At 38.6% G+C, this 21026-nt stretch overlaps 3 protein-coding genes and 1 non-coding gene across 9 annotated transcripts; 2 read left to right on the forward strand and 2 right to left on the reverse strand.

Annotated features, from left to right (window-relative positions):
* Positions 1-964: 964 nt before the first annotated feature.
* LOC103705924 (elongator complex protein 5) lies at positions 965-5176 on the forward strand. 2 transcript variants are annotated; one of them, XM_008789831.4, is made up of 10 exons: positions 965-1268; positions 1340-1432; positions 1532-1692; positions 1830-1876; positions 2644-2713; positions 3149-3372; positions 3473-3562; positions 3705-3780; positions 3898-3999; positions 4628-4856. In XM_008789831.4, the coding sequence occupies exons 1-9, from the start codon at positions 1102-1104 to the stop codon at positions 3993-3995; spliced, it is 1026 nt and encodes a 341-aa protein (XP_008788053.2). In that variant the 5' UTR covers positions 965-1101; the 3' UTR covers positions 3996-3999; positions 4628-4856. The 2 variants fall into 2 exon arrangements, with proteins under 2 accessions (XP_008788053.2, XP_008788052.1); XM_008789830.4 differs by lacking the exon at positions 3898-3999 and having other exon boundaries at positions 975-1268; positions 4628-5176.
* A 4443-nt stretch (positions 5177-9619) lies between these two features.
* Positions 9620-10581, reverse strand: LOC103705925. The gene is made up of 3 exons (XM_008789832.4): positions 10449-10581; positions 10237-10342; positions 9620-10076 (listed from the first exon to the last, which is right to left on the reverse strand). The coding sequence occupies exons 1-3, from the start codon at positions 10482-10484 to the stop codon at positions 9928-9930; spliced, it is 291 nt and encodes a 96-aa protein (XP_008788054.1). The 5' UTR covers positions 10485-10581; the 3' UTR covers positions 9620-9927.
* A 1851-nt stretch (positions 10582-12432) lies between these two features.
* Positions 12433-20809, reverse strand: LOC103705926 (DNA repair protein RAD51 homolog 4). Of its 5 annotated transcripts, XR_005511235.1 has the most exons (10): positions 19765-20809; positions 17799-17914; positions 17605-17686; positions 17250-17384; positions 16961-17074; positions 16777-16867; positions 15550-15620; positions 14371-14520; positions 13717-13810; positions 12433-13491 (listed from the first exon to the last, which is right to left on the reverse strand). XR_005511235.1 is itself a non-coding variant. In XM_026804211.2 (9 exons), the coding sequence occupies exons 1-9, from the start codon at positions 19900-19902 to the stop codon at positions 13799-13801; spliced, it is 909 nt and encodes a 302-aa protein (XP_026660012.1). In that variant the 5' UTR covers positions 19903-20809; the 3' UTR covers positions 12433-13798. The 5 variants fall into 5 exon arrangements, 4 of the variants coding, with proteins under 4 accessions (XP_026660012.1, XP_008788055.1, XP_026660013.1 ...); XM_026804211.2 differs by having other exon boundaries at positions 12433-13810; XM_008789833.4 differs by lacking the exon at positions 13717-13810 and having other exon boundaries at positions 12438-13491; positions 19765-20803.
* LOC113462653 lies at positions 20112-20261 on the forward strand. The gene has a single exon (XR_003385464.1). It is a non-coding gene; the product is annotated as a U12 minor spliceosomal RNA (small nuclear RNA).
* Positions 20810-21026: the final 217 nt, after the last annotated feature.

Genomic DNA, 21026 nt, shown 5'->3' on the forward strand with positions numbered 1-21026 from the left:
GTTAGGACTTATTCTAAATAAAGAGGTTACTAAAAAGTATTGGGTATATTTGATTTTGGGTTGGGTTCGAGTTCACCGAAACCAAAATCGAATAATTTTTAATTTTTAAAATTATTACTAAAACTATTTTTATTTAATTTCAGTTAAAATCGTCTTCTGGAGGGGGGTAAAATATTCGGATATCCATCTTTGTTGGCATCCTTAAGTGGGAAATCTATACATGGGTTTCTGAAGGCTACAAAGCCTATTTTGATTTTTAGGTGCATAGATGAATGATGCCTTCTTGATATAACAGAACGTTACCTCCATGCAATTCGTTGAATGCTAGATTCAAATTCTTCTCAGCGGTTTTCTCCAGATGGGAAGAAGAATCATAGCAGATCGGTAGTGAAATGCCACGAGTTCCTTTTCGTTCCAGGTCTAATCTCAGAAATGGCCTATTTTGGGTCCGCTCTGTTTGTTTCTTCTCAACAGGGCCCAGTTAGGAAATTGGATCAAGGCTTTGTATGGACTCTAGCTTCCATTAAATTTGACAGAAATCCAGCTCAATGCTCAACTTCGCGTGTGGATCAGGCGAGTGTAGACCCTATCAAATTTCAAAGAAATCCAGCTAAACTGAACTTCACTTGGGGACAGGGTTAGGGTTAGGTCGGTGGTTTTTTTTTTTCCTTTCTAAAATGAATGATTCATATAATTCTAGCACTTATACATCTAAAAAAAATCAAAAATACAGTACAGCAGCTCCCTCTGCTCGATCTATAAGGCATCTCTAAAGTAATTGGCCACATACGAAGCCATCTAGTCCATAATTCTATTAGCCTTTATATATATATATATATATATATATATATATTCAGCTTAGACGATCATGCTCGAAGCAGGAGGTAACACCACCGTCTATATATTTTTGGACCAGCCGATTATCCAAAGTCACCCGGTCGCTGCTCTTTCGAGCAAGAAATGAGTCCGCCCTAGTCACCGCTCGCTCTTTTTCTCTTTTTGTACTCAAATTAAAAAAGAAAATAAAAAACTGCTGAGCCCGGTCGAGACAACTAGGGTTTAGTCCCCTCCTCCTCCTCCTCTCTCTCGCTAGGATTTCCGATGGCGGAAACCATCTGCAGGTCCCTGAGGGACGGATCTCTCGAGGGAGAGCAGGCCCCAGCCCTCACCATCAAAGACTCCCTCCAAAGCCCTCTCGGTTCCCACGTCTTCGATCACTTCCTCTCTACCCTCGTTTCCCACATCTCCGCTGGAAGATCTCAAGCCAGGTTATCTTCAAATGAAACCCCTGTTTAATTTCTCGAGACTTAACTGAGTTATGATGAACTACCCAACGCAGCGGTCTGGTTCTCGTTGCGTTTAATCGGAGCCCGTCTTTCTACTTGGATTTGTTCAAGAGAAAAGGATTAGATGCCTCTCCGGTCGATAAATCGTAAGAAATTTGGGATATGGAATGCTTCATTTAGCTTGTCCGGTTGTTGCTAGTTACTCGTTTGGTTCTGATTTGGAACTCTGCTCTCGTGCATGTTAGGTTTCGGATCTTGGATTGCTTTTCGGATCCACTCGGGTGGAAGGACCGGCTTGTGGACTCAGCGAGTGCGGAGAAGTCCATTTTGAAGGACTCTGCTACTGTTTTCAAGAATGTGAGGGATGTCAATAAGTTGTCGTCTTCGATTCTTGATCTTGGAAATGGTATGCTGTGTGAATAGGTTCTCTCTCTCTTTTTTTTTTCGATTACTGGAAAAGTAGCCGGCTACTTCCTCATGTTCTCTTCTTGGCTGGTTCCATTGGAGTTCATGAGCTCTCACGCCATGTTTGTGCGGTCTCAGGGTTTATTGGGGAAGGCAAGGTTCGGTTTGCTGTCGCCATTGACTTGGTATGCCCATTATTTCCCAGAGTAATATGTTCTGTACGTGAGAATTAAAAATAAAAATAATGCAGCCATAAAGCTCAAATTTTGTAAGGGCATGCTGGGAAAATGCATCTATACACTACATTTCAATCTTGATACTTGCCATTAAATCATTGACTTGTTCTTTCTTACTCTGCAAAATGCGTTAATTGGCGTGAGTTGCATTCACATTATGCGATGATTGAGATTTTGGATGGCTTTCTTTTGTCAGAGTTACTTTGCAACCTGTCCTTGGAGGCCTTTAGGATCAGTTTGTTTAAGAGCTTTTCTAAGTGCTCTGATCATACTGATCAGACCAAACCATTCCGAGAGGGTTTCGATCTAGCGTGATCTGATAATTGTATTTAAAGGATTTCCATATCAAGCTCCAGAAATTTGGATCTGATCTAAAATGAACTGCATGGGGATTTGTGTACCATCAACATCACCAGCAGCAATCACCAAACCACATGTATGCTAACCTTGTATCATCAATATTGTTGCCTAGGTGGTTGCTTGACGTTCACATGTTCTACAAGTTATGGGGCATTGTACTGTTTTTTGTCTTAGTTTCATGTATCATGCACTCAAAATTCTTTTATATATTTGATTCTTTCTTGATGCTGCCTTTAACTACTTATTCTGTTTCCATTTTTATTCAGGATAGAGTCAGTCTTCAAACATGGTTTTAATTGACTTTTTTTTATTTCACTACCCATATTATTGAAATCTGATTTTTCTACACTTTTCAGGTTAGTAATATGCTGAGGCATGTTTCATTACCATCTGTTGCAGGCTTACTTAATAACCTTCGCAGCAATGGTATGCTTGTTCTTCTAAATTCTATTTTGACATTCTTTTCTTTGAAGAAAATTAAGATAGGGAGAGATATCGAGTTAATGTTAGCATCCTGTTCATCACTCATCTGGCCATTCAGTTAACTTGCTAATTCTTCTAAACTAGAGCTGCACATTTCTTTTTCTGGTGCTTCTGTTTCAATTGAATGACTTATGGACAATACTAGACTTCAATATAGCCTGGTGTTGATGGAACAACACTTAATCATCATTTAACTGTGATTATGATATTTAAATTATCTGTTAAAATTTAGTTGCTGCTAAATTGTTTTCTAATGTTACATGCACGTTCTATCAGTTCATGGAATCAAATCATAGTTACCAGAGAAACATAAAGTTGAGATGGATGTTTGAGAATGTAGACAATCGACCCACTTTAATTTGCCTTCTCTACTTGCAGATCGAATTTCATGTATCTTTTGGTTAATACACTCAGACCTTCATGAACCCAGGGCCTCTGCAGCTCTTGAATATATTTCCACTATGGTTGCCAGTTTAGAACCAATGATGCAATCTAGTGATGGGCAAAAAACTTCAGGAAGCTTGCTTTGGCTTGAAGAAAATTCTCGTAAAGCAAAGTTTCATGTGCGTCTGAAGCGTCGTAATGGACGAGTTAAACTGCTTGTAAGCTCTGTCCTTCTTCATTCAATCTCTCCTCTCCTTTTTGGTATTTATTCAATTGTTGTTATTGGTTTTAAAATTGCAATCTGATTATGCTTTCCAGTATGAAGAACTACATATGGAACAAGCTGAGATTAGATTTGAAGCAGCATCTTCTGTAAAGACAATAGTCGATCAAAACCTCCTGCCAAGGGTCAGTGCCATGAAGTCATCAGTATATTCTTAACTTTGGGAGTCTAGAAGCTCCCATCATTCTCACTTTTTAGGATGCAGCAGTACATAAGCAGACGTGCATGGTTGTATTACACGTTACATGTAACTCCCTTCTTCAACAGGTTCAATTCAATCTCCAGCTATCAGATAAGGAACGAGCTGACAGGTCAAACGTTGTCCTTCCATTTGAACATCAAGGTATGAGTTTAGACTTTTGCAAAATTGAAAATTAGCATTTTCCTTGGTTGATATAGTTTAGGGGGCACTGCTTGTTGCAATGGTAAAAGGCTTAGGGTGACAGGCGCAATGGTGCAGGTTTTAGTCCTAGGGCAGCCATTTTGTTGAAAATATGCCAAAGGTTAGATTTGTTCGCATTCTGCCCTCTCAGGACCCTGGATTACTGCGGACCATAACTGGGTAATGGCCCTTTTAATTTATAATTGTCCTCACATTATGTAGGTTTCGTGTGTTTGTTTTCATTATGACCTTAAAAGATAATAAAGTTATTTTCCCATTTTTAGTTTATTTTGATGTTTTGTATATATAGAAACACACACACATATGTATGTCTTTGTGTGCCTGTGGGTGTTTTTTCTTTTTGTTTTTTTTTTTGGGGGGGGGGGGGAGGGGGTGGGGTTGTGAGGGAGGCACAAAGATAATGCTCGCTAAAGTTTTCAATGATGGCCATTGCTATGAATACTCGAAGATTTGACTTCTGAAGGTGGGTTGCAAAGGAAGTGATTTTAATGCAGACATGTTGTAGCCACTAACTTAATGACAATTTAATTAAATTTTAGGCATGCACAAGGTAAATAGGTACTACTACTGCTTAGTAGCTATGACACAAACTTCTGGTGATGTTATGATATTATATCAGATTTGTTGAGCAGAAGCATAAGCTTTAAAAATGTAACTGAACAGCATCTGAAGCACTGCACAAGCATTAAATTTATGATATATGGCAACATTGTTGCAGGCATTTTGTTATTTGCCTTTTACTTTTTCCAAATTGTCAAAATATACTGACCATGTTGAATTATGTCAGGAAATGGTGAGGCTATACAGATATATGATGGGCGGCGATCCCTTTCTGAGGGCCAGAAAGATCCCCATTTGATGCAGCCTTCTGCGTTTTCTCATAAAATGGACGCTCAGTCCAATAATGATAAGGGTGAAATACATTATATTCGTGATTCAGATGATGAGCGACCCGATTCGGATGAGGACCCAGATGATGATTTGGATATATAAAACCCTTATCATTCAGTGGCTTACTATGAAAATTAAATACGAAACAACTTAATGTTGCCGTGTGGTGCCATTCTTCATATATCTAAAAAAGGTCCTTAAGGTGTCATGAACAAGCAACTTGGTGCTGAGGGATTCTTGTTTACCTCTGATTCTGGAACCCAGTTTTGTGAATATGCAAGTTATGAAGAGGATGTAAAAACGAATTGTTATATAGCATAGCTGAGTTCTGTTTGTAGGACTAGTAGAATTCTTGGACCTTTTTAATGAAAAAAATTGATAATAGAGTTAGGTGTTTAGATCAAGCAAAATTCTTTGTGCTGATATAAATCTCTTGGTTTTTGTATCGCTTATGATTTCATTATCTGGCTGCTTTTACGAGATGGCAATGTGGTTAAACAGATTGCGATTATGGTCCTCATTGACTAGTCTCGGCTCGAGCATCGGTAGGTTAACTTTTTGCATGCCATGCGTCCGATTAACAAGTCCAGATTCAAGTTTTACCTGTCTTTCTATATGATGTGTATGAAATATAGTTAGTCGGCAGGAGGTAGTTTTGTCTTGCAAGATTTGTTACTGTGGTTTGCTTTGCTTGGTTAATGGGGCTCTTCGAGGCTAGTTTAGACTCTGTGCCTTGCACAGTTTACTGTTTTATTTTAGAAGTGCGTGTATCCTTTTTTTTTTTAAAAAAGTTTGATTTAGAATGATAAGTTTGCTCCTTATAGGCTTCCTTCCAAAGGTGTGAACAAGTTTGCAGCGAACGGTCCTGTATAGTATGTATCGAAGACCTCTGGCGTGATTCTTGCAGTTTACTGGCAGAATAATCTTGACGTTGATAAGCTTCGTTGTCAAAAGCCTGGTACTAGGCTGCTATCAACCATGACCTGGACTTGCAGCTGCCTGTGGCTTCTGTTATGCAGTACACTGCCAACGACATCAAGCATGACTCTATGCGTCTCATAATGAAGATGCTGCCAGAAATATTCCATACCTGCATTTAGTGGTTTTGATTGGATGAAAAACGATTGCATTCAATCGTTGGGAATTATTCGTCACTTTTGATATCTATATAATTAGTTTCAACCATAAGTCGATGCCAGAGGACAAATAAACAAACAAATATCTGTTCCACCCATCTATCAGTCCATGAATAGGTAGCTGCAAGTCTCTCAAGATAAACAAGGTAAAAAAGAACGTAGTAATGTAAGGCTAATTGCCTAACGTGATAGGTCAGAAATTACAACACTGGCAACATCCTTTGAAACTAGCATGGCATATGACATGATGTAGATATATCAAGACTCTCATATTGTTCGGTACTTTTGCCCGGAATAATGATGGAAAAGGCTGCTGAAATGCACCCCATAAACTCGTTATTGTGATTGCAGAGTTCAAGCATCAGTAGCTTGTTATAAGAAAGTATGATGTACGAAGAAATAAGAAAGCTGACTGTCATAGAAGAGCAGATGTCAGCATAAGTCCATTTACTCTAAAATATGTTACTTGAGGCTGTCAAGGATTTGGATAAAAAGGTTTCAATTTTTCAGAGCTGCAAGCCATGTCCGGGGGGAAGCCTTCGTCTGTGATTTTTTGTGGCATTATTTTTTGCTTTTATTTATTTAATTTTTTAATCATTTATTTTTGAAAATGGGGGGAAGCCTTCGTCTGTGAACGCCCTTTTTCCTTCAATGTGAATAAGCAAGAAGATCCTTTGAATTAACCGTGGCTGTCCATGATCTATGCCAAGTTTATCAGATATGTAACTGATTTCGCTATCTAATGTCTGACCTAAAGGTTCGGCCTTGATTAAAACATGAGCCTATTTGCATCCAACTCCACCATGGGCAACATTATCATTTAATTGGTCAATCTTTGATTAGTGTGCTGAAACCTATTAAGGTTCGACTAAGGGACATGATCATGTCACATTGGTTGCAATGGATGTTTTAGTGGCACAAGCATTAGGTGTATTCAATGTTTGAGGAACAAACACAAATATAATTAGGGGCGGGACCAGGATTTTTTTCCCTTTCAGAGAGCATGATTATTAAGAATGAATAAAATCTCTTTATATAATTAGAAAATATAAATATCTTTTAAGATCTATTTTAGATTGACAAAATGAATTATTGAAAATGACAAATTTCACTTGTGGAATGAGAAAATTTAGAAATGTTGTTTCAAGACATATTTTGATCAACAAACCAAATGAGTAAATTGTTAATAATGGAACTACAATTTTTGTTCTTAGAAAAATATATTTACTTTATCTTCCATTTGTGTTATTAATATTTTATCATTGTTTAACTGCTGCAAAATTTTATGGTCATATTGATAATATATAAAATTAATAAAAAACTTATTTTAAATATGGATTGCTGTAGAATAATGAGATAAAGTATTGAAAGTTCATGATTCATATCTAAGAGAACATCTAATAACATTGATGTAACTAGATATTGATTTTTATTTTCTTCACTAAAAATATCAATCTAGGAATTGATAAATTTTACCAGAATAGAAAAAATGTCTATCAGTGTTACAATTAACATAGGGGATTATCAGAAGTATTGTGCCTCAACTTTCTCCTTTTGGACCGTAGATTTTGTGGGCTTTGAATGTTTCTATTTGGATCGGAATAGTAAGGAAAAATATTAGTTATAACAGAAATTATTTTGAAAAGATCAGGGTTATACTAGGAATCAAATAATGGATATGAAAAGATTTTTGGAAATGCGTATTGTCTAAAATTTATGATATGATAGAGGAGTGGAAATCGAGCTTTTGTTTCGATTTCTCTAATTTTCAATTACTTTTCCTTTTTCTTCTTTTATGAAGGGACCGACATAGTTGGAAAACACAAATAGCTTGCTTTTCAGCTCTGTGCTATATCTCCATGCATCGATCTATTTACTACAATTTGAAAGATTAGGAGTACGTGGAACGGTGGAAGAAAGCTACAACCTGTTTCAGTAATCTATTACCAATACATATCTATTTATTAAAAAAGAAAAATAATATCTCCTTTTGGACCTCTTGATTATTTTTTTGGTCATCAACTGACACTCAATGTGGATATTAAATAAAGGGAGTATCTAGTAAAAATTTTTGCAAAGATTCCAGAAATAACGACCATAGCATCTGGGAGCAATCTGTTGAGCTCACGTTCTCAGCGCTACTCTGCTTATTGGAAAAAAAAATAAAAGTAAAAAATAAAACAACTCCCAGCTCTTTCCAACCTCGCTCTCCAATATCCATACCCTGAAACAGAGCTTATGTTCCAAGAAATATTGCAACATAAAGATCATTTGGAAACAAGAAACTTGTCTTTTGCCTGTTCAGTGGGGAGACAAAATCGAACACCAATTAAATAGAGACCAAAAGGATGGCCTTCGAGAACAAAGGCATCAGTATCGCCAGCCCTATATCATTAACATCTCAACGTCTTGCAAGTAAAACATAATGTGATATAAGCGCAAAAATTTGAGCAAGGAAGTCCCATACACTATGAAAGTTTCTAATTGGTTTACCAGAGGGGGAAAAAAAAAGCTCATACAAGTTTGATTGCTCTGCTTAGTTGGAGGGCGAATGCCTTGAAATAAGACCAAAGAATTTAGTGTTATATGTGGGCAACTCTGCATGAGTTCCATAGAATAATATAATACATTCAGACGTTTGAATAAAACGTTAATAGGCTACTGTCATGACGAGATTTCGCATAAGCATTGGGTAAAGTCAAAGAGTTGAAAAAATTTGGAAAGAAGCTAACCATATGTGATGGTTGAACCTCATATCCACTCAACTTTAGCTTTTGTTCTTATTGTAAATAATTCATAAACAATAATTACTTTGTTGAAATTAAGTTTATACCCTAATCTATCTTGTATATTATATTGCAGCCTATAGTCTGCCTCATGTATTTCCATGCGCTATATGAAACAATATGAAATAAATGCACTCTCCATTCTCCCTTCTTCAATTCCAATGGGACTATGGTTGTATCTTCAGCGCAAAAGAATGATTCACTTTCCTTCAAGAGAATCCACCGATCGATCCCCACCACACGGATCTCAAAGCACTCCGGTGTTGTCATTAATCTGTCTGCACAGATATCAAAGTGATCAGTTGATGATCCAATAATGGATTTGCACTAAGAAAGGTGAAGGTGAATCTTTCTTTGGTGCAAAAGATACAATCAGAGTCGGCTTCAAAGGTAACCCTACCCTTTCTTCAAATTTACCTCCACATGTTTTGCATTCTAGTTGGTTAATTTGCAGAAAGTTATGGATTGATTTTTTTTTTTTGTTTTGCCAATTCTCTGGCTCAAATTAAGAGAAAAAATCCCCTTGTTATCATGATTTGCCACCACTTCAAACCGTTATTTATTCCATCTCCCATCAATCTTAACAGTACTAGCTGGTCTACCAAATAAATGAACAAATTATCCATAAAATTCTTCTTTCTTAAGAAAATTAACATATTTATTTTCTTCTCTCAAATCTCATCCATCATCAAACACCTCTCCATGCATCTCCACGTGTTAAAAGGATTGCTGAGCTACCACCAAACGACTCTTCCGTCAACTTCTATCTTTTTTTTTTTGTTATTTATGGTTTTACAGAAAGAAACAGTCTCCCCTCATCAACTCAAGCAAGGGAAAGAGAAGACACCGTTCGCGTCCAGCTCAATCCAAAGCAAACAAAAAGTGAGAGGAAGAAAGGTGATCGCGATCTAACACGAGCACCAGAGCCCACCACGTGTCGACACAAAGAGACAAAACACCAGCAAATTCCAGAAAAATTACACGTAATAATGGACCACTTGTTCCGTGCTGCCACCTGTACATTAAATTAAGAACACTAGCAACCGGCCGTCCCGATCGGCACATTCCCACCCAGGTGCTCCCTCTCCATAAACTGGAACAGTTTAATTTGGAGCTTATTTAACTGCTTTTCCACCCTAGGCTTGGGGTGGAATTTACAACGTGCTGCCACTAGCTTCAGCACGAGTAGGTGCAATAAATTAATAGACTTTTTTTTTTTTCCAGAAGACTTTGGAGGTTGATCATGACGGCAATGGAACGAAGGGATGGATCTGTTAGTCTTCGTCGTCAGGATCTATGGCAGCCGTCTCAGCCAGCATCTTTTGGATCATTTGCATTGTCTCCATCTCCAACACCCGCTCCTCCCTCTCCCGCCTGTATGCCTCGAAGAACTCCTTGTTCTCCTTCTCCAGCTCCGTCCATACTAACACAGCACACAAAAGTTGAACACAGAACCTTCTCCACAATAACCTTTGTGTTAGCTAGGTACTAAACCTTATGTGTTTGTTTTCCTTTAAATAAGCTCTAAAATACAGCATGAAGATGAAGTGGGGAGGCAGGAGTAGTAGTAGAAGAAAGGTTACCAGTAGACGTGATGACAGGATTAATGTTAGCATGCTTGGAGAGGGCTTCCACGCACTCGTCCTTGTTCATGTGGAAGAGAAGGCACTTCTCTATCAGATGTTGCACCTATGATCAAGGCACATATATAGATCCCATGAATGAAGTAACAAGAAAAAGTTAGCGATCAGAAGAAAAAAAAAAAGGGTTTTCAGGTTTTCATTTCTCATATTACCATTCGGATGTAGGAAGCTGATGAAGAGTCAGCCATGATCAGATTAAGCCACCTGTGATCACTTAACAAACAATAGCTACTAAGATTAGGAGAGAAATGAGGAGTGAAAGCTCAAGTCAGGAGTAGGAATATAAATAGGAGGGGGGTACGGTGGGGCAATGGAAAGGAGAAACACGAGGAGATGAGGGGTCAGAGTGTTCACGTGGGAGATGGGAGATGATTGGAGGAGACGAGATGAGGGAAATTTTATGCCGCCTATCGCAATCGCCCAGCGTGGGATACGTCCCTCAAGCCTTCACGTGACGGTGGGCCCCAATTTTGGCTGGCGGGCCAACCACGCTGCCGCCCGATCGAGCAACGACACGCCAGCCGACGGCCCCACGCGCCGCCATCCCGCTTGCTCCTCCCTCCACCCACCTAATTCTTTTTTTCTTTTTTTACTTTCGTTTCCTTGCTTCCTTTCAAATTAAGATTGGCATGTTTAGCACGTCTCCTTGCATTAGGAGACTGATGTGGCCCACTTGATCAATTTATCCTATATCAAAATAAATTTTATTTAAAATAATAATTTAAATTTAATTAAATAAAAAATTATTTTATCAAGTAATTTTCGTGATGGATGAAAATTATTAGAGATAAATCTTATGGATAAGAATATGGGTTCCTAATCTAGCAGTATAAATAAGCTTGCCATCACCTAAGGAACTCAAGTCCTGCATAAGTTAGATGATCCGGATCTTCTCTCTTCCTCGTGGGATCTCTTCTCTTCTCTTTTTTTACTGATGTGATAACTTCGTGCTTGAACAACAAGGACGGAGGCGGTAAAAATTTTATTTATTTATTATTCTGCAGCTTATACTTTGTCCAACATGGCATTGTTAGGTATTATTATACAATCTTAGCGTGAACAGAAATATTAGCAACCAAGTACAAAAGAGCACTATTTGCTTCTCTAAAAATATAAGCAGCTTCAGATGATTCCAACATAAACAACAACCTCTTCAAATTCACCAAAATAGGTTGTAGGGCATCAGATGATATCCTCCGACCAGTTACTTACAATGAGTTGCTTAACATCTATTTACTAAAAATTAAAAGATTCTCACCACGGAAAGTGTGTTATTGGCGGGGCCTGAATCTGAACGTCATGTATCCACCATCGATGGAGTAGATATGTGTTGGTATTAAACTTGTAATTGCGGACATGTATGTATGTCTCTGCTAAAATTTAGAGAGATCAAATCTGACAGTTGAAAATTCAAAAGGGACGTGTTACAAATTAGAGGATTTCTCGTCCTTTGTAGTAAGCGATAGCATCCAGATGGGAGTAAACCCCAGCTATCGTTCTCAAGTCCAACTCCAAACGGGTTAAAGAAAGCAAGCAGTTCTCCCCATGTCGTTTCCTTCAACCCTGTTCGGATGGCCCCACGGTGGTTGTCTTTGTCCTTGCATTATTCAGCGTCAAGGCCCACTTCTCCACCGTTCTCGACGTCACGCGGCAGGGCCCCACGGCCACCAATAGGAAACGAAAGGTTCCTCGTCCGAGAACGCCACAGGTCCTTCTCCGGCCTGTCGCTGTTGAAATCTTAATCTGACGGTGGCCATTTATATGCTCGTAGGGTGTCATTCTCCACCTCTTTCTCACGACTGATACGGAGTTGCTGTACCACAAGGACTAGCCAATAGCTTTTGAAATAATTGATGATTTCAACATGTTATCAGATCCTAAGCTCGAACCCTACCTTCACACTCTTTTAACCTCATCAATAAAAATTTCATATATTAAGCTCATCTATTAAAGAAAATGTCCATCATTTGGTGTAGCAAATTTATCATTTGCTACACCGCTACCAAGCTGTCCCTTCTGGATTACACAGCCTGATCTCTCAGGCTATGAGTGGCAGAGCATCGTCAAACACTTCATCATGCATGTCACTGGAGGTGGTGCTCATCTCAATTAATTAAAAAGTGAGAACATAAGCCCTGAGAAGCGAATCTAGTTTAGCTTTCATCTATTTTGAATGTGTTCGTACAAGAGCTATATGAATCATCCATTTTAGAAAGAAAAAAAAAATAGTTCTCATGAATTATGCCACTTCCAGCAGAATGCTAATGGAGGGAATGTGTTACAGGGGCCGTTCAACCCACATCACGAAGCGACCAGGATACACAACCTCAACTGTTTTAAATAAGTGCAACCCAAACTGTCAGTCTTTGTAGACCTAAATCTGATTGCCAGTTGGAAGGCATATGTCTGTAACCGTAGCTGCTTACCCCTTGATAAAAATAAAACCGTAACAGCAAACTCCTCGTGTGAATATCATTTGTCTGGTTCTTCAGCAGCAGGAGGGCTGCCTAAATCTGTGCATATGTTTTACAGCTGCAATTGCTTACAAACCTGATGCAAATACAGCTCTAACAGCAACGCCTTATGGGAACTTTATTTGTCTGGTTCTTCAGCAGCGTCTGAAAGACCATGGCTCAAAAATAAATTCATGCGGATTTCACTGCGAGGTCACCTTTACATGTTTCTTAGCTGGGAATACCACCCAATTTTTCCATAGGAGAAAGGAATAGAAATACGGCAATTGGAGTAAATATTCTGTCTTTAACGTTTCCCTGGGTACGCACCGCTGCAAATGCCCTTTTATCGACCTGATTGGTGCAGTGTCCCCCAGGGTTTGATAAAATGACGACAGTATTTAACGTTTAAAGGACAATGCAAGAGGACAGCGATTGAGCGGATTCGATCATCCTTTCTCAATCAATTCTTATCAGTTTGCAAGCCTTCCCTTCTAAGAGAGCCCAGGTATTCTGGGCCCTCGCCCCATATAAAAAAAAAGCCAAAACTAGAGAAGAAAAAGAGCTGCGCTTCCAAACAGCCGAGCACTTCATGCAAGATATTTCCCCCTGGTCTGAATCAGGAAGAAGCCCTGTGCTACCTCACAGTCGCAGCCTCTTCTTTTACCTCCCCCATCCTATCCAGAGCAGCTCTTAGCCAGCTTCAACCGTGGATCACAAATTTTGTAGTACGACCAGAAGCCTGCGATCAAGATAACATTCAAAAAAGGGTCTGAGAAAGCTACAAACACAACAACTGGAATGCAATAATCTTTCAACCTTAACATGATCATAAGTTACCGACTGTGTTTGGAGTAATGAACAACTACCGTGGCATGCTTTCACCAGAAGCGGCTAGTGGACAGGACTAGCACACACCTTATGGGGATTAGCCTAGGTTGGACCACAATTGATAAAATCGGCTTACCATCCTCCAGATGGGCTGATGTTGTCCGTCGAAATTGGAATTGATGAATTCTGGATAACTTCAACTCCTACCTAATTTTGGATTATTGATGGTTCTGGTTTGCAAAGACATCTATCAGACATGGGCTAATAGCATAGAAAGATAGCAACACTCAGATCAACTGCCATGAACATGGAATGTCTTGGAGAGAAGTATATTTCAACTTGAGTGAGGTTACAGCCAAGCATAAGAATGCTGTAACAAAATAAGCAGGGGATCTGGAATGAGCATGTCAAAGACAAAAGACATTACCATTGATCTTGTGAAATGTGTGACTAACAGAAACTGTGAGCAGACAAGTAATAGGCACTCAGAATTACCAAATTTGCTCACATGAATGAATAAGTGGATCAAGAGTGACAAGTAGGTGCATATATATAAACAAGATCACTCACTACCATTTCTACTTCATAGATGGCAGTAAAATTTTAATATGCAAGTACAACATGTTCCCAGTGCATGTTATGATAGATATTCATCTCTGATGTTATGACTAATAGTGGAATATTTTATTTAACCATGCCTCATTATGTGAAAGCAGTTTATGCTGCGAATCAATATATTATACATAAATACTTAAAAAGGAAGTGGGCCAAATGACTAAAAAATGCTTACCATGAATGTGTGCTTTAATATTGAAACATTACAGATGTTGCTCCCTTGATCATGGGTAAGCTGTAGCCGTACATGTGGAATGCTCTTCCAACTTTCACCCAATGCAGGCTTCAAGATTCCTCCCTCTCCACCGACCATATGATTTGTCACCTAGTTGACATCATAAAACAAATTTAGTACAACATTAGTGCCTGCTCTGAGATACATGAAATTCTAACACTTCTCATGTTAAGCAAGTGATATGAGGCCCTATTTCAGCAGTTCAAGGAGAAAAGCAAGTTCTTACATAACGTTTTCAACTTATCTGTTGAATAGAATTTGCACCATTAAGAAATGAAGTCATTCGTAAAAAGGCGGACATAACGCCAATTGAGGATAAATTATGAGAAGGATGTCTCAGATAATTTGGACATGCATAATATGGAATGAGGAATGTATCAGTACAAAAAAGTGATTTAATACATGTAGAAGAAACCAAGAGGAGTAGAGGTAGACTGAAAATCACATGGGATGAAGTATTAAGGACTTGATATCTCAACATCATGTAGCCGACCCCAACTAATTTGGGATTAAGGCTTATCTGAGTTGAGTTTCTTTCCAGATGACCCAATTGGTCCCCTGTAATATTAGTTTTCAAAGGAAAACTCATACCCCCATGTAGTAATACACAGAAACAGTACCTAGAAAGTGAACCTTTTGCTTCAAGCAATAAAAAATAGTATAAGGGTACAAAGACAACATGGATGAAGTTCTTGCCTGACGTTTTCAGTTTATCCATTCAACAGAATTTGCACCAATATTCTCTGGAATTTATTGGTCCCCTTTATATAAGTTTTCAAAAGAAAAGGCATATCCCCACCTGATAATACGTTTGAACAGTACCTAGAAACTAAAGCTGTTGCTTTAGGCAATAAAAATAGTGCAAGCGAACAAAGGCAACATGGATGAAGGCCTGCTTATGCAGAGCGAGCATACTGCCAGCCAAAAAAACCCAGAAATTTCAATGAACTTCGATGTAGAGGTGTAGGCATGAAATTATCATTCAGCAAAACCCATTTACCACATAGACTGCAGAGTGTCTAACATGCAATTTTCCAAAGTTCTAAGATTCCAAATAAACAGTTTTGCACCACATAAACAAATAAAAAACACCAGAATTTTAAATATATCTGTGCTTACCAAAACAGAGACATTGTGCTCATTTGCTAGTTTCTTCAAAATAATTCCAGCAGACACCATCAAAAGTCGTCCTGCATTTCCAATATCCATCAAACATTTAAGCATGGAGGAACTTTGCACATAATGCATCCTGTGCATCTTGTACGGAGACATCAAAGGCCATTACAGCAATGTATTGCAGCTAATACTGTATGTGCATGAGTGTATGCTTCCACTATGATACACCTTGGCAATCAGCCATTTTTTCACCATTTCTTTTCTATTTCATCTTCATTTTCTAGATAAATCAAGAGGAGACAGATGGAGTTACTTAAGGCTTTAGGCCTCATGAATCTCTATATTGCACTAAATTGTGGGAACAACATGAATCCTCTTCCATTATGACACACCTTGGCAATCAACCATTTCTCGACATTTTTTTTCTATTTCATCTTCATGGAGATAGATGGAGTTGCTTAAGGCTTTTTAGGCCCCATGAATCTCTATAATGCAGTGAATTGCGAGAACAACATAAATCATCGCAACCAAGTGCTTAAATTTTCTATAAATTGCATAAAATTCTCGGTCTTAACTTTCAATTTAAATCAGTGTTTTATGAGGTCCTTCAGGGCCTAATCCAACCCATTGATTCTCAACCAACCTAATCTAAATAAACCTTAACCATAACAACCTGATATATAGGTCAAACAATATGGTGTTGAATTTGCTTCAGAATAAGTCGGCTGTTGCAGGGAAGATTAGGCTTGCATTGTATTAAGCCTGGATTGGGCCATAACATCACTTACCCACTGAAGTTGTACAACACTACGAACTGGGCAAATTCTAGTTTCTGTTACTTGGAATCCTAGATACCTTTCACAATAAATTACAGCCCTTAAGCCTCTTATATAGTTTTTCTTGCATTGATCTGTAGAAATCCATGAAGGTTAGCTTTTCAGATCAGAACTTCCTGATGTACTAAATTTGACTCTTATGCTTGTTCCAACACAAAGTCATTCACCTTAAAGTTTGTCAATATTGCACAAAATAAATCCTGTACTGACATAATTGTGAAGTGTATAAAGGGATTGCCCTCATGGCACAATTAGAAAATGCCAGCTCACAGCCTCACAATAGCTGTAATTTGGAGCTAACATGATGCAGACACATTAAATTGGAATAGGAGATTTCAGATGAAAAATCTACTTCCAAAATGCCTGATTTTACAATCGAGCATCAGGGATATACCTTCCGAACCTTTGCCTCCAAGGACAGGGGTTAGGAGAGAGGAGATTGAATCGATAATTAGCAAGCATATCTTCGTATGTCCACTTGTTACCTGAACCATTCATCACAAAAACTCAAGGCAATAAATAATAGATATATAGTTTTAGCAATATTATCATTCAAATTTTTTTTGTTGGATAAAGACCTGATGCTTTAAATTGAATTCTAGTTGATGCAGTACATCCAAAAGTGCAAAGATGTCAAAAATTGAGTGACAAAATATGTTGCTCATAATCCTTTTAAGTCTTCTTTCTTTGGCCTAAAATCAAAAGAATTCATCAAACAAAATGAGCGGTTAAACACAAGAGTAGGCTCTATTTATTTCTCAAACAACTTAATATTCTAGAATTATGACATGGACAATTCTTGATATTCACTAAATGAACAAACACTGTTAAGTCTACGAAGAATTTTGACGAAGAATAGAAATTGACCTCTCCGGAAAAAGAGCTAGAAAGTTGATCAACCATACATGCAATACGCTTCGGAGAAAAGGAATTACATGTGTCCAAGAACATAACAACACCAAAATGCTTGTCCGCAACATGTGCAGCAGAATATAGACAAACCTGCATGGGCACAATGGTGAATTAGAAGACACAATGGCTCAAGACTGTCTTGACTGCCTATTTAAAGTTTGAGAGCATGTAGGCCAAAACAAGCATCTTGGGATAAGAAAACTACATGGACAGATGATGAAGCATTTCCCATTAAAAAAACTGATCCCTGAGTTTAAAAATATTTAGTGCTTGGGAGTTCTAATAGAGTCAAAACATTGAGCATTCTTACTTGTGTTTTACCAGAAGATGATGACCCAACTATTTCTGTCAACTGGCCTTCACACAAGCCTCCTCCAAGAAGCACATCAATCCTAGCAATTCATGCAGCTAAAAAGATCACATCAATTTTAAGAATAATGCATCTCAACTGGAACTTAGTGAATCAAAATTTTATTAAGGTCCACAAAATTACATTCAAGATACCCTTCATATCCAGTGGGGAGAAAATGCTTATTACGATTAGAATCCTCAAGCAACTCCACTCCATTCAACCATGGCTGATGCCAATCCTCCATCATCGGTTGAACTTGAGCGAACCCCTATTTTCATTCTATAAGATTATCTTAACATATTTTGGTGTAAAATACCAAATTATAGTAGGCAAAATAAGGAAGCCTTTCAACCCCCTTCAAGCTTCAGTAAAGAGAATGAAGATACCATAAAAGGATAAGCATGAATGCAGCTTTATGAAGATTCAATGCAAATGCCACAAGAAGATTGTAGAAGCTAGCTCACCAAAACTTCACTAAAGAATATGCATCTATAAGAAGTTAACGCTATTTCCTTGCGTGCCATGGATTTGGTTAAATATATAATTGTTAACATATCAACTACAATATCTGGCAACATATTGAAATAACTTTGTTGGAGTGAGACACAGGAACAACTTAATTAGATCCAATCATAGCTTTTAAACACAGAATAGATTGGCCTGTCTGACCAGAAAACCAGTGAAGAGGACCACAAGCTGGTACGATTTTACCAGACGACCGGAAATGCACTTGACCAGCAAAAGCCAGTGATCTGACCAGTTTTTTCGAGAAAACTGATGACCAGGCCAGTCCCGAACGAATCACTAGTTTTTTTTTTTCACTTGACCCAAGGACCATGGTACTCCTGATTTAAACAGGGGTCTGTTTAAAATTCAGAGACAATTTAGACATTTAATTATAATAAAATATTTTTTAAAAAGAAAGCCCTAATTGCCTGTCACGTCTGCCACCGCCATTGTTATCAGACACCAGAGTCAGAGAGGACCATCAAAATTAGTGGATCGCCAGATAGAGAATTGAAAATAGTAGATCACCAGAACGAGAATCAGAGAAGGGATGGAAAGGGGATGACGGAGATGGGCAATTAGGGCTTTCTTTTTCTAAAATATTCTTTTATTATAATTAAATGTCTAAAATGTCACTAAATATTAAACAGCACCTGATTAAATCAGGAGTACTTTGTAAAACAGGCTGGGTCACTGGTTTTTGGCCAGCTCAAGTGCATTTCTAGTCCTTTGGTAAAATTGGACCAGGCCGGGGTCTGGTTCAGGAACCTAGTGACCTTGTTACAAGTATTTAAAGTTATGGTTTCAATGGTAAGTCAAGGCTAGAAGCGCTTAACCCTTGAATTCAATCTTTGGCATACTCGAGGAGCTGTATAATGTATGCCCATAAATAAAGCCTATGTTGAATTTATAAGCTTCTCATGCCAAAAGTTCCCATTCTTGATACGGTTTTCTTCGTTCCTCGTAACCATACATAAAAGTACCCATAAATTTCTGTCAAGAGACAATCACAGCCCCCAGTTGTAGTTTACAACATCATAGTCATTCATCTTAAACCCTTTTAACATCATGGCCCTTAACTCCAGATGTGTGAGTTTTCTGGTCGGACCAATCCGTGGTATATCAAAATCACAGAAAGTGGAAGCAAGGAGGTGTTTCTACTTAAAAGGTACATTTATCATGGAAAAAAATTGAAGAATTGATCCATCCACAGAGGAATTTAATAAATAAGCAGGACATTCGAACAAAACATGCAAGCACAGAAATTATACTGCTGAAAAATACAAGCACCGCTGCATAAGCTTTCATTGAAAAAATCCAAATTAGAGACGGAGAGAGCATTAGATGAAAACAATTGGGGCATTTTGTTGTTTTCTTCTCATAAAGATCACCTGATGGATAACATAGGGCAAATGGGGCGTATCCAAGAAAGACGATTGCAAGATGAGGCAACCAACGAACGAATACAGTACATACAAATCCGAGACAGAATAACACAAGATTCATATAAAAAAAGAGAAACAGACACTAATTTCCTTTTTAGCAATAATTTCAGCGGAACAAATCGGCTAGTAAGTGATAGAAAGTAGAAGAGAAAGTCGAAAGAGGTACCGCGTCGTCGGACAAGGAGCGGTTTCCCTCCTCTAGGGTTTTGGCGCACTTGGAAGCACGCGAAAGAAAGGACGTAGGGTTTCCAGACGAGGACACAGAGGCGGTGGCTTTGGACCGTGGCTCGTTGAACTCTGCCATGGCCGTCCTCCTCCTCCTCGGAGCCGGTGGAAGGGAAGTTATATGCTCTCCCGCTTGCGGGCGAAGGCCGGAAATGAAACTCTAAAAGAAGCCGACAAGTTGAATCAGCAAGGCGGAAGCGTCCCTTTACTTAGTCCCATATCGGAAAGACTGAAATGGGTGAAACGCTCTCGGGTCAATATAAACCAGGCTTGTTGCAGCGTTTCAACTTGCCTTAAACTAATGAGTAAGGAAAACAAAGCGGGTGGTGAGAGCTGCCCGCCGCGCTAATCTCTTTGCGCAAGTATTTTTGGAGGGTTTATAGGCTGGCCGAGCGAGGACGCTGCTTACTTCGCAGAACCCGCTCGTGCGGGCCTCCCCACCCCAACAATTACCAATCTAAGCCATATTTGTTTTTTGCTTAATGCTTCCACTGTTCTTATTTGATTGGATTTGCAAAATCAAGTGGAGCGCTTTATCGGGAATCAGTGTGCAGGGTCTTGAAGTTGCGTTTCACCATGTCGCTATCATCCATAATTTTATAATCAATCAACTCCTTTTTGATGCGATAAACGTGGAAGCATTGCAAGAAAGCTTTGGCCACCTACCTCTTTGTCGAACCTGATCAGATGCTGTATTAATATTGCTCGACGAATGTCGCCAACTGCCCAGCCGATGGGTTAACCTCCTTCTTTGGGCCGGATGACTAGACTTGTTCCATTTAAAATGTTAAAAGGCGTGTGATGTATTTTAGATTATCCTTATGACTATATTGTCTTTTTTATTGCTCATCATTCTGAAAAAATTTTATGGACTCACTGTGTACATGTTCTACCAGAGTATTTTGGCTTACAGCTCTGTTAGCAATGCTCACGCGAAGTTAGTGTGGGCGGCCGGTTTATTAAAAAAATATATATTACAGATAGGTTTCGAGTGGCCCATCTGCTTTCCTACTCTCTTTTTTTTTTTTTTTTATGTTCAGCCCCTTTTCTTCTAATTTTTGGGTAACTTATCTTTTTCTTCTGTTTTTTTTTTTTTTGTTGAAAATCTTTTTCTTCTGTTCAGAAATCAAAAGGCCATCTTGCGGCCAGAGAATCTGGAGAGATGCAGACCACAATTCTAACAGCTGACGCGTGTCCCGTCCT

This window comes from Phoenix dactylifera, chromosome 3 (assembly GCF_009389715.1).
Source record: "Phoenix dactylifera cultivar Barhee BC4 chromosome 3, palm_55x_up_171113_PBpolish2nd_filt_p, whole genome shotgun sequence".
Lineage (NCBI taxonomy): Eukaryota > Viridiplantae > Streptophyta > Magnoliopsida > Arecales > Arecaceae > Phoenix > Phoenix dactylifera.